Raw genomic sequence first — 12610 nt, forward strand, 5'->3', positions numbered from 1 at the left:
ATTTCAATACATTCTATTCAACAAATTTTATCAAGTTCTAAATAATTAAAATGAATAGAATTCAATTAGAAAGTTAATGAAAATTTTTCTTTTCTTTATAAAATTCTTGTTTGGAATGAAAGCTCTGAATTCTTCTATTGGAGACACACGTTTCAACCTTCTGATTGTGGGACCATGGTGGTTCAAAGCTAATGCAGCTAGCGTAAGATGGAATGGAATGTCCTTTGTGAACCGGCTGTTTCACCTCCATATATGTACGTAGCCGTTCGCTTAGCTAATATCTCTGTGGAAGCCGACGAAAAGCCACGAGTACCGCGTTGGAGGCCAGAAACACCACGACCTTCGTTATAACAATCGACTTCTTCGTTACAAAATAGCAGAATATTCACTACTTATTCTCTTTGCTGAAAAGTGAAAAGGAAATAAAACAAATTTCACATTAGGAAATAGAAATTTAATCAATTCATGAATTTTCATTTATTTTTGTCTATGTTGCAAGATGAAATATATATTTTACGAGGTTAGAATTCCTAGTTTGAAGTGTTGTGATGCAATTTAATGCTGGTTTTAGTTATTTCTTATTTCGAAATTATTCTGGAAAGAATTTTAAATTTCACTTTGGAAATTAAAAAATATTTTTAATGTATTCGTTCTTAAAATATAAATAATTGAGATATGCATGTGTCTGTCTTTAGAATTTGTTACTAAAATTTATTATTAGATCAAAGATATTTAAAAGGAGATCATTTTTAGGTTATATATAATATTGCTTCGTATTAATCGAGTTCTTTAAAATATCTTCTTGATATATTAAATAAATTAAAATAAAAAAATTATCAACTTTCAATAATTCAAATATTATTAAATCTTTAAAAGATGCACTTAAATTTTATATACATTTAAAATATATTTATATATATAACATTTCCCAAAGATGCTTAAATATCAACTTAGAGATGAAAAATGGCGGATGCGAAGGGATCGGTTTATCCAGCAGAGGGCGCCTGTTCTCTACGAAAATTTCTGCAAGCATGCATCACATATACGTATACGTATGCACGAGCGAACAGCTGCGTTTGATTCGTACGGTAAACTCAACGTTCTAATTACGACAATTGGCTGTCATTGTTCTTAGACATATACGTAAGACTGGGAGAACGATTAACGTGATGGTAACCAGTGACTACTTGGAAACTGTGGCCCTACGGCGCTCGCGACGAACATTTTCGAACTGTACGTGAAATTAAGGTCGATTGTTAATAATAGAAATGAGACAAAGATGTCGGATTTATTATTAGCATACGCTTTTAAATAATCTGATTTAATTTGAGATATTGTCGATTCAAAGACATTTTTATTTTGTACAGGACGATTCATATTATTAGTTGTTATAATATTTAACCTTCAATTAGTATCGTTTAAATCGTAGATGGCGTATTAATAGTAAATCTGTTGATATGACAATTTTTATTTTGTAATATCATAGTATAATATTATTATATTTATTTGTTCTAATTTTATAATATAGTTGATTTTTGATCTATGAATATGGATCTAACTGATTCTTGAAAAATTAAAAATTGTATAATAATTTTTAGCTATGCAAGAAATTGATGTTCCTAACCTCATTCAAGACTCATTTTCTCGGATATCTCTTAGGCAACAATATTGCGACAGGAAGAAAAAAGAAAAGAAGATTAAACGCCATGCTATTTTCCTTCACGCTAAATATGAGAATTAAATTCATAACCGCAATTCCATTCGTGATATTTGACGGAGCTAATGTGGTGGAACGATGGATTGACGCGTGTAATTAGAAAGCACATACGCGCATTTACGCGGAATCGGCGCGTTTGTTTTGCAATTAGTGAGTTGCAAGTAGGTTTTAAACAATTGAATTGCAACGTTCACCCATCGTTGGTTTTTTTATGGATCAACGGGATAACTAGCTTTGATAACGAAGGATAATCGTTGGGCTGGTCTTTCAGTGAACTTTATTGTCATCGCAGCTATTGTCATCGATCGTCAGTTTAGAAATCACTTTGAAGAAACAATAATTATCATTATCATATTATATTAATGGGATAACTTTATATTGAACTTGGAACGATATTAAAGATATATTTTAAGGTGAGAAAATTTTTTCTGATTTGGATATTAGGATTAGAAATTTTTAAATTATTATTAATTTCATTTATTAAAACTTGTCAAAATTAAATTATTTGTCAAATATGTTTACAAAAAACCATATTAAATTTGAAATATAAAAATTTCAATTTTTTAAAATATTTTGAAAAATTAAACATTTGAATATAAAAAGTTTGGACATTTATCAAAATTCAGATATCAAGGGTTATTAATATAATATTTATTATATTAATTTCCTACCTATTTCATTATTACATTATTATTTGAATATATATTAAAATCATTTCACAGTATAAATAATTAAAAATATTTGCAATAATTAATCTAATTCGAATGATATTCAACTATAATCATCATTTCTTTTTTTTCTTCTCACAGAACAAAAATATAAAGACAAAACAAAATAAAGGAAGTGTTTCAGCAATTGGTTGCTTCTTTAGGAGCAATTTGGGTGCTAATTAACCAAAGCTGATTGGGTGCATTACAATCGATCTTTCCCATAGAATGGCGATATGCAAAATTCGACATTAGCCAAAGCGTGATCTATCGGCGTCCTTAATTAGTTAGCTCGCCACATTTATCTCTAGGTATTAGCAATCCTAATCGTCACCATTCTTCCGGTGGCCAGGATCTTTAACGAGATCTCGATTCTATCTTCAAAAAAAACAAACAACTCTTTTATTTGAATTTACAAACTTTTTTTATTTCTATAAAACTTTTATCCTTATAAATCTTTTTTCTTATTTAAAATTTCAAAATGAAATTAATACATTACTTTCATTATTCCTCCTTTGTCAGGAAACAAAAAAAAAAAAAAGGATAAAAGTGAGAGTATTTCCTAGGGGACGTGAACCTTCACGTAACGAACCGATCGAGTTACTCGGAAGCTGTGCTTAGGCTAATTTCATCGGCGATCGATTTTCTATTTCTCACGAGGTTGGACGTTGAACCAGTCTTTTCCTTTCTAAGAATAGACGATTGTATAAATAATATTGCTCATTAAATGTTAATATAGGATGATCCAAGTGAGTATATAAAATTATTCCTTTTTTTCTGATTACAATAAGATATTTCTAACAAAAATCATTCTTATAAATAAAAACTTATATTTTCATTTTCATTATCATGCTTAAAAAATTATATAGTAAATCGTATAAAGAATGATCCTGAAGTATAAAAGTAAAGTGGAAATTATACATGTTAGAATAAGAATAATGATATATTATAAAAATTCGTTGAAAGAGAATTGTTCGAAAAGTTAGCAAGAAAGCCTAATCGTTCGGAAGTGAAACGAATAAATTTATTAGGGGCATGTTCCAAGTATTTATTAAATATTCCCGCTAGTAGCCGGCTGGTTGGCAAGTAATAAAAATTACATTCGAACGAACGCGACGTTTCTAATTGTCGTATTTATTGAATGTCCCGTCGAAGGCGCTGAAAGAGCCATTCAGTAGTCAGCCAGACTATTCGCGATTTCCTGACATCGAACGCTATCATGCCAGACCCCTCTGTTATCCTATAAACACTAAAAATACCCGTATTACCTTCTTCAAGCACTAGCTTCTGGCTCGTAATATTCTTTCATAATGTGAATTATAAAAAAAGAAAGTTTGAATACAAGTCCTTCATGAATTGGCGGGAAATTTGAAATCTTCTGGATAAATCGATTTTGAAATTTGATTTTATTTAACAAGTTAATGGAAACTTCGATCGGAATAAATGTAGATATTAAAAATTCTTATAATATTATAACTCGTAATAATTTATAATACAATTTAATATAATGAGAACTCGATTGAAGTATTAATTCCTATTAATATGAAATTAAAAAATTTTATTTTTTATTTTTCTATATTTAACAAATATCAAGGTTTTCATTCTTCCAAAAGTTTTTCTTTGAAATTCTGTCTTTTCCACAATTCAATTTCATTTCCCAGAAAATTGGCGCGAAATTCAAAAACTAGAAAAATACACGCTACGTTTCAAAAACGCCACCATCTTCTCGATCCAAGTGCACCTGTGTGAACAGGACGTTCCACTTGCCAGATCGGGTGTTCAGGTGGAAAGAGGTGACCGGCTTTTAAAATTGTAGGTTAACGACGCGTGCGCACGAGAGTGCATTTGTGTCCTTTTTTGGAAACCGACGGAACCCCACTGAAAAATCGATTCGAGTTATTTTCGTTACTTAAACCGATGATCCTCCTCTTTTTTGGCTCGACGTTCCTTCTTCTCGGTTGAATTATTCCTGACTGCGGAGAAAGTGACGCGCCCTTTCCCTTGACAAATTTCGCCCAGCCACACCGATGCCATTTAATGGTAAATGCTCCTGTGATTGCTCGACCCAGCCCTCGTTGTTGTTTCGCTTGATTTAATCGTGCACAATTTTCTACGAATTTTCTGTCGAAAGCGAATTCCTTTTCATTGTTATCAACATTCTGTGAATGTGCCTTCATGTGTGACGTGTATTTTTTTTTTTTTGTTTTGCTTTTGGCTTTTTAAAATGACTTTTACTTTTAAATGGCAATTTTTAGATTCAGAAGATTATGCATATTGTAATTTTTTATAAAATTATATAGTATTTGCTATATTATGCAATGTAGAAAGTAGCAAAAAATCGAAAGCAAAGAGAAGTTTAATAAGATATTAGAATCATATATAAAGGCAGGCAGAGGAAGAGACATTCGTTGGAAATTACATCACGGTTTAGTGAGTCGTGTAACGACTATCTCAATTTCTCGCTATCTTTCTATCGAATGAACTTGACTTTGATTAGGGAAGGCTATTCTTAGAACAATTTTCGTATCTCTGCTGCAAAGTAGGATCCACAAATTTATCTTATCTTCATTGAACCCAATTTAATTTCTATCATCCACCGTCGTCACAGTGCCATCTCCCTCATAATTTCAAAATTTAATGGTTTCTCTCCTAAAAATTAATCCTCTTGTAACTCTAATAATACAATAAATATCATTGTCCCAAAAAAAGTATTATTATAATAACATTTATAATTTGTATTGCTTTTTATCTCATATTATATTTAAATTATTTTCTCTAAAATAAAAAAAAAAAATATTAGTAAAAAGAAATAGTAATTTTTTTAATAACAATAAGTAATTCAACATTATCAAATAATTTTTAAATAGATTATAGATCTATTAAATATATTATTTGGTTCAAAATAATGTTAACATTGTTTAAGAATTTCTTCTTGATCTTTAATTATGCCATCGTTGATACGTTCAAAATTATTCAAACGATTTTTCCTTGTTCGACAGCTAATATATAGAAAGGATTTGATGAAAACAGCGTTCGTTCATCGACGTTTTTTCCATGCCGACAACACCGCGGAGAATGATCAGAACGAGCAATCCCATACGGAGGCGCCGCTGCTCGAAGAAAAACGATCTGGCGAGCAGACATCCGAGACAACTTGCTTTCTTTTTCTTACCATTTCTTCTCGTCTTTCTCCTCCTGTCTCTCAGTCTCTCCAGTCTTTTTCATTTTTCCCTCTTTTTCGCCCTAATCCGTTTGTCATGTTTCTTCGTTTCTTCTCTTGCTATATTCTTCCCTTTTCGATAACCATTTATATCTTTTTTTCTACTTTTGTCTTATATATTTGGTCTTTGTATCCTTATTTTTATATAGACAATTTCTTTTATCTTTTATCGTACATTGTTTTGAACACGATATAATTTTCTTTCCGTTTCCTTTTTTTTAATCTCATTTGTTCACTACTCTCTAAAAAATACTATCTCCTCTCTTACATTTCTCAATTTCTTTTTTCTGACCTCACTTTCTACAACAATATTTCCATCTTCTCGATTATTGTATTTCCTCTTATATTTCATTTATCCAAAAATTACAAAATTTCTTTCTATCAGCCTTCTCTTCTATTTCACAAAACAATTTCCCCTCAATTTCTCTTTCCTAATCTCACCCTTTCACCTCCCATTCCCCCCCAACAATACTTCCACTTTTCTCAATTACACGCAACCTTTTTCTCTCCCTCCCCATAACCAAGTTACACCGCACGTTCATATTCTTCTTTCACAAACTCGCTTCTTCATCGGTGCCTCTCTCTTAACCCTTCCTCTCGAGCATCCTCCCCACCCCTCCTCCCCGCAAGACGCGCGGCGTCGTCGGAGAGGGTGGGAGGGGCGCGGTGCAGAGCGCACTGGCGCCGTCCTGCTGCACGCATTATTCCACGCGCATTTTTCCGCGTCGATCTGTGCCGCGGCACGAGGCATGGGGCCCCCGCTTTCTGGGAGAGGATACCCGCTCCGGCACGTGACCAGTGCGTATACGCGTACGTACGGTACACTGGGAACGTTCGTGTGAACCTGGACAGGTTCGGGTAACAGGTTCGAAAGATAAGAACCGCGTGATTGTAGTTTATAGCGACAGAACTATTCGTTGCAACGTTGTAGTTGGAATTAGGGATGAGAAAAGTAATGGTTTTTATGCCTTTAGAGAGGTATTGCTTTCTAATTTTGTGTATCTTAATAGTTGGATTTGAAATAGGTTGAAAGATTGAAATTTAAAAGCATCAACAATGAAAGCATCCTGAGTTTCCTTAATTTTGAAAATTTTTAGGGTCTATAAAGATATGTAGATTTGAAAATTCTTTTGTTTATTCAAAGTGTCTAATGATATTTCAAAGATTTGAAGATTTGAAGATCTTGAAGATAAGAAAGAATTGAAGGAAAAGAAATTTGAAATCCTGAAAATTCTAGAGATTTAAGATTCTAATAATATTCACAAATTCTAAAAGGAGGAGCTATTTTTCACAATGATCTCTAATCACACAAGTTCTTTTACTAATAGCAAGTTTCCCTTCTAACAGTCTAATAACTGTCCCATTCAATTTGTAATTACAAATCTTCGTGTTAATTACACTTGTAAAAAATTAATTTTCCAGAATTCTCTAGGACTTTTCAATGCCAATTCCCTAAAATGAAAATTTCAAGAACAAATTAAATTGAAGTGGCAATAAGAAAAAATATTATACTATAAAATATTTCCATAAGATAATTAAATTTTTTATTACAATAAATTGATTTGACTTTTTGACATAAAATTTTTATTATTTTGAGAATGTTCTTTAATAATAACTAAAAATTCTAAAGATTTCCAGTAAATATCATATATCTATTGAAAATAACAAAAATTTTATATCTTATATCTTATGTCTTATTAATATAATTTAGTATTTGTAAAATTATCACAAGAAACGAAATTGTATGCAAACCATATTCTATGAATTAATGATCTTCAACGAGTATTCCGCGTGCTACTCTCTGGCACGATGGCCTACTTCGGCCTGGCGCCAGGCGTAAAACGGGAAAAGAATCATATGATTCTTAACCACGATCGAATCGATCGTCCACAACTCTCAGGTGAAATTTTCACCTCTGTCTCATTATTATAACTTTCGATATAATTTATTCGTTTTGTCAATTTATGGTTTCCTCAAATTCATATTTAACTGCGATCTTCTCAGCACTTTATGTTCTTTTCTTGCAAATTTCCCTATTGATTCATATTGAAATAATTTGGTAAATGAAATTAATGATTGATAATTACAGCTTTCTGATTCAGAGGTTTTAAAGTGATAAATATAATCCATTTCTTCAAAAGTACCTATATTCGATATAATTTGGGAAAATTTAATTTAAAAAAATGATTTATTTAATCATTGAGGTAATTTGATTTCCATCATTTCTAGTAATTTTAATTTCTTTAATTTAATATAACTTAAATTAAATCTAGATCATTGAAAGAATTATTAAATTTCTATAATCAAAATAAAAATTGACAATTATAAGGATTGCTAAAAGTATTTTTATACACTTAAATTTAAAATTTATCTTTAGACTTTTGCAAAAATATTCAAACTCAAATCTAATAATAATATCTCAAATAATATAATAATATATCCTTTAGTTATTGAAGAGAATCAGATATATATATATACATATATACCTGAATATTAATTAATTTTTAACCTCCACGTGTCTCTTTCGAAACTACACGCATCCTCCAGTTCTTAAGAATGTCGAGGGTCGGTTTGGACTCCAACGTCGAAAGTATCCGGCGTGTTGATAAATATAGAGCTTGTACAAGGGTTTTTTCACGCGGAGAACGGAATCGAGGCGTGGAACACGCCTTCGTCGCGAAAATTACAGTTTCAACGTCCATTCCGTGGTGAATAATGCTTGTAAATAATGGCAAAGTCCTGCGAACGAGATATTTTATTAGTTTGTATTGTCGTAGAAGTCTTATAACGTGTAATGATCCGAGAATTTTTTCATAAATTTAATTCGTATCGCGTGAAATCGAATCTTTCCGGAATTTACCATTAAATTATCGAATTGTACATTTAATAAAATTGATTTTAAAATAATAGACTATATAATAGACTATAATTTAGATTATATTATTGACTAGTTTTATAATCTTATTTCTTTTTATTTATTTCTTTTTTTTTTTTTTTTAGGAAAATTTTTAAGGAGATTTCGTTGAAAGTTTTCTTGTTCTCTTCCTTTTTTCTGAAAGTAAAGTAAAGTAAGGTATGGAATATCTCTCTGTAATTGTTGAGCGTTATTTTAATGTTAAATACAAGAAATTGGTAACCTTGACAGTTATCTCTGATTTGTAGTGTTCTCGAAGGATTTTTAATGCAGAGCAGTTAACATTGTTCGATAAGTAATCGAGTCATGCGTGTTTCATAATCGGAAGAAGTGATTCACGAGAAATGGTCCTTTGTTATTGTGATTTATACGGTATGAATACACATTTTTGAATGCTAATTTGTTTCTGTAATAATAAAATATAAAAATTTTGTATATTTTTATTTGTATCGAAGAAAAATTAATCTCTTTATTGTTTGAAATTACAGGAATGGACTCAAGTTGTTAAATATTTAAAAAAAAATTTATGATTTTTCATAAACTAATTTTATCAAATTTTTAAAAGATGAAAAATATAAATATTGTGACCTATAAAATTCATGGAATAAATTTCTTTTTTTTTTCTTTAATTCAAATATTTAAAAAAAGAAAAACAAATTTTAGTATATATTTCAAAGGAAAGGAAAAAGTGATTAAAAAAATTACTGTGAATACTATAGATCAATGAAACGTACTCTCGAGACCAATTCGTAGAAATAGACTTTCATTGAGATAACAACTGGCAAGGCTTTTGACCATATTTAAATGCACATTAGTACCTACAATCACTTAATTACTTCTCTGGGTCTTGCATAAATTACATAGGATGCATTCTCTGTTTTCCACTGTGCGCCATTTATTTTCATTCTGTGGAAGTTTTGTGCAAATCTATAGAATAATAAGGATATAGAGCAAAGATTTTCCTTTTGAATTTCAATATATATACTTCCTCCTTATATTTTAACACTTTAAAAACCTATTGAATAATGAAATGAAAATGTTATTAAGTAGCCCTAAGTTTTCTTCAAGTTTTTATATGTATATATATTAGAATATAATCACAGAAACACAAAAGCAATCAAAGTAGCAAATCAAAAACCAATAATAATATCTATATATATTACTTTCCATGAGTGACAAGTATCGAATTGATTTTCTCTTTTTCCGCGACATCAGTTTGCGTCCGTCTTTTAAATATAATTTTCTTATCGAACCTGGTGAAAGGTATGAATAAAACATAAGCGTGGAGTGCATCGACTCTCGCATCAATCTCTCACGCCAAGCCGTGGAACTTCCGTGCGGAGAATAATTGGCACGGTATGCGCGGCCCGAGAGAGCTCTGAAAAAAGAAAGAAAAAAAAAACCGAGGTGATACTTAAGGAGCTGGATCACGTGGATTACGATTTTTCACGGCTCTCCAACAAACTGATATGAATTCTGGCGAAACGCCGTGAAATGAATCTTTACGGTAGTGATACATAGGAATTGGTCACTAATGCGAGATTCAGTGAAGGTTAGGTTAGATTTCTAGTTTCTCTGTCGTGCGAATTTTACGGGCCTTGGTTTGTTTACTCTACCTGATTGATTTTAGTGCGTTTCGTAATAATTTCGCTTGGGACAGGAATAGAATTTTAATTTTAGTTTCATGTTAGGTAGCTTTTGCAGCTGGTCGAAGTTCTTCGATTCTACTGTAAGCATAGAGTTGAGAATTTTAATGGTTTTTAAAGGTCACTGCACTGAAAATGCATTTTCTTCGCCAGAAACCAAGTTTGTCCTTCATTTATGTTATTATTTGTTTCTTTATAACTATATATAAAAACTAGGGAGACAAATTTTATGAATATAAGAATAATCGTACAAATATATTAAATATCCATAATGTAGATAAAAAATATATACTTTCTATCTCTGCTAAAACTCTTAGCAATTTTAAACTCCCTAGACTTATTTACTTTTTCCCCAGATTCTTATAATTAAAGAAACAAATTAAAATATTATCCAGACGCAAAGATATCATTATCTAACATTTCTATTTATCATCTATCTAAAAATTTACTTATCCAGCTGCAACAACAAAGAATTACCATCAACCCATTAAGACCACTAGAAATCCCGTTAGGTTGGCAATAGCAACGAACGAAAATCCTCTTATTCTCCTACTATGTCCCTTCTACAAAGCATTTAGCTCGCGTACTCAAGTGATTCATAAGCGACCGCTTCTCGTTGGCTTCTCAAGTCTCTCTTTCTGTTCCCGGCCACTCTCGAATTCCTTCGGCACGAGAAGGGCAAAGAAAAAGAGTTTTATCGAGCTGCAACGGCTAGAGCAACGTAGTGAGTCACTCTCGGTGACTGGCTCGTTGTAATTCATTGCGATGATTGAACCCCCACCACCAACTGTTCCTCGAGTACGGGTCCATTCACAACGAACGAACCCGGTGACCCTGGAACCAGCTGTTTTTCCTCGCTTGCACTTTCGATTGATCAGAAAGCTCGGTGGTGATGATTGAGTTTCTTGTTTATTCATTTTTTCCCCCCTATGGGTGCAATTAAGGTGGTGGATTGAGTTATTCAATGTGATGATAAGTTTTTTTTGTACAACATTATGGAATTCTATATAAAAAATGTTTGTATAATATAATTATCTATTGTAGAATGCTGAGTAATGATTAATATATTTATTTATAGGATGGAAATGGTATGTAGATATTGGGATAACAAATTGAGTAATTAAGTTGTTTAATATGATAAATTGTTTATTTTAAGTTGTTCAATGTGAATGTAGTATAATGTTGTACTACTGGAAAGATGTTTAGAATGAGATATAGATAGTTATGTTTATAGAAAATGGAATTTAGTATATTTATTGACATAATAAAGAGATAATATTCATATACAATGAGAATAATGAATTAAATGTTCATTTGAAAAGTATGTTTATATATAAAGATGTATTTTGAGAGATATATAACATATATTGTAATTATATATATGTTATGAAATATGGAGAAATATGTTATATTTTTAATTTATTATGTATCTATGAAATGTGATATATTGCATGGATCCAAAGATATTTCAGCAATAAGCTATACAATAAATATAATATTAAATATTATATAATATGTTTAATATCATATATAAGAATGTGTTCCATATACATCTATTATAATGATCATTAAAGGAGTGTTCTCATTTGTATATTTGCTAATATAATATAAAGGTGTGTTTCATGTAATATAAATATTATTTTAACATGATAATATATTTTCTCTTACTATCTTACATTTACTATTATTATGCATGAGAAAACATAATGTTCTAACAAAGATGTGTTGTGTATAATGTGTCTACTATTATAGGGTGTGAAAATTCGTTATATACACACACTTTTAATTTAATATATGGAAATGTCTGTCTTCTGTACAGTAAGTATATTATTATGCTATTATGTATTTACCATTACAGTATAATGAAGTTTAAAGATAATTGATGAATCCTAATGAATTTCAGTCAGAGTTCCTCGTGGAAGAATAAATTATAATTTTCTATGTGGGAGTAGACTAAAGAAGTTGTGCAAATATTACCGATTTACAATATTTTCCTATTCTCATTTTTTTTTCTATAAGAAATGAAAAATTTATGTTTGATAAATTATACTTTAATATGAATTTATCCGTAAAAAATAAATACACCAGTTAAAACTCTATCCACTTTACAATCTGAATTATAATAAAGCAAACTTTGAGCAACGTTTCCGTCTGAAATAGATCGAAAGTCTGATGAAGCTTCCTTCGATTAACTCCAAGATAATTCCGTGCTAGATTTCGAGATGGTCGATTTCAATAGAAAGCAAATCCCTACTAGCTAGTCACGTATGAGAACTCTGTTAATTGAATCTAACCTGCTACGCTTCTACTACCTGCACGAATCAACCTACTTTTTATTATAATTATGAAATCATCACGAAACCTCGCGAATAATTAACTTTATTTCTTTAATACCATCAAAAAAAT

At 30.7% G+C, this 12610-nt stretch overlaps 2 protein-coding genes and 1 long non-coding RNA gene across 4 annotated transcripts in view; 2 read left to right on the forward strand and 1 right to left on the reverse strand.

Moving 5' to 3' along the window:
- Window positions 1-12610, forward strand: part of GEFmeso (Guanine nucleotide exchange factor in mesoderm) — a 54356-nt gene that overhangs the window by 21970 nt on the left and 19776 nt on the right. The window lies entirely within an intron of this gene.
- LOC116415397 (uncharacterized) lies at window positions 1053-4602 on the forward strand. Its single transcript, XR_015292061.1, has 3 exons — window positions 1053-1233; window positions 1599-2130; window positions 2527-4602. It is a non-coding gene; the product is annotated as an uncharacterized LOC116415397 (long non-coding RNA).
- On the reverse strand, window positions 7256-10295 carry LOC116415396 (uncharacterized). Its single transcript, XM_086908109.1, has 4 exons — window positions 10261-10295; window positions 9811-9936; window positions 8131-8380; window positions 7256-7788 (listed from the first exon to the last, which is right to left on the reverse strand). The coding sequence occupies exons 1-3, from the start codon at window positions 10293-10295 to the stop codon at window positions 8149-8151; spliced, it is 393 nt and encodes a 130-aa protein (XP_086764235.1). The 3' UTR covers window positions 7256-7788; window positions 8131-8148.

The sequence above is a fragment of the Apis florea genome, unplaced genomic scaffold, assembly GCF_048593485.1.
Source record: "Apis florea isolate Af1SG1 unplaced genomic scaffold, ASM4859348v1 contig_3036_pilon, whole genome shotgun sequence".
NCBI classification, from domain to species: domain Eukaryota; kingdom Metazoa; phylum Arthropoda; class Insecta; order Hymenoptera; family Apidae; genus Apis; species Apis florea.

Bases quoted from the DNA above. Each gene is read 5' to 3' on its own strand.
- LOC116415396 (XM_086908109.1), bottom strand. From the start codon at position 10,295: ATGCTTACAGTAGAATCGAAGAACTTCGACCAGCT. The intron at 9,937-10,260 runs GCAAAAGCTACC...TTCTTTTTTCAG, and splicing joins TCGAAGAACTTCGACCAGCT to AGCTCTCTCGGGCCGCGCAT. The intron at 8,381-9,810 runs TTCGATAAGAAA...CGTTCGCAGGAC, and splicing joins TATTCATACCTTTCACCAGG to TTTGCCATTATTTACAAGCA.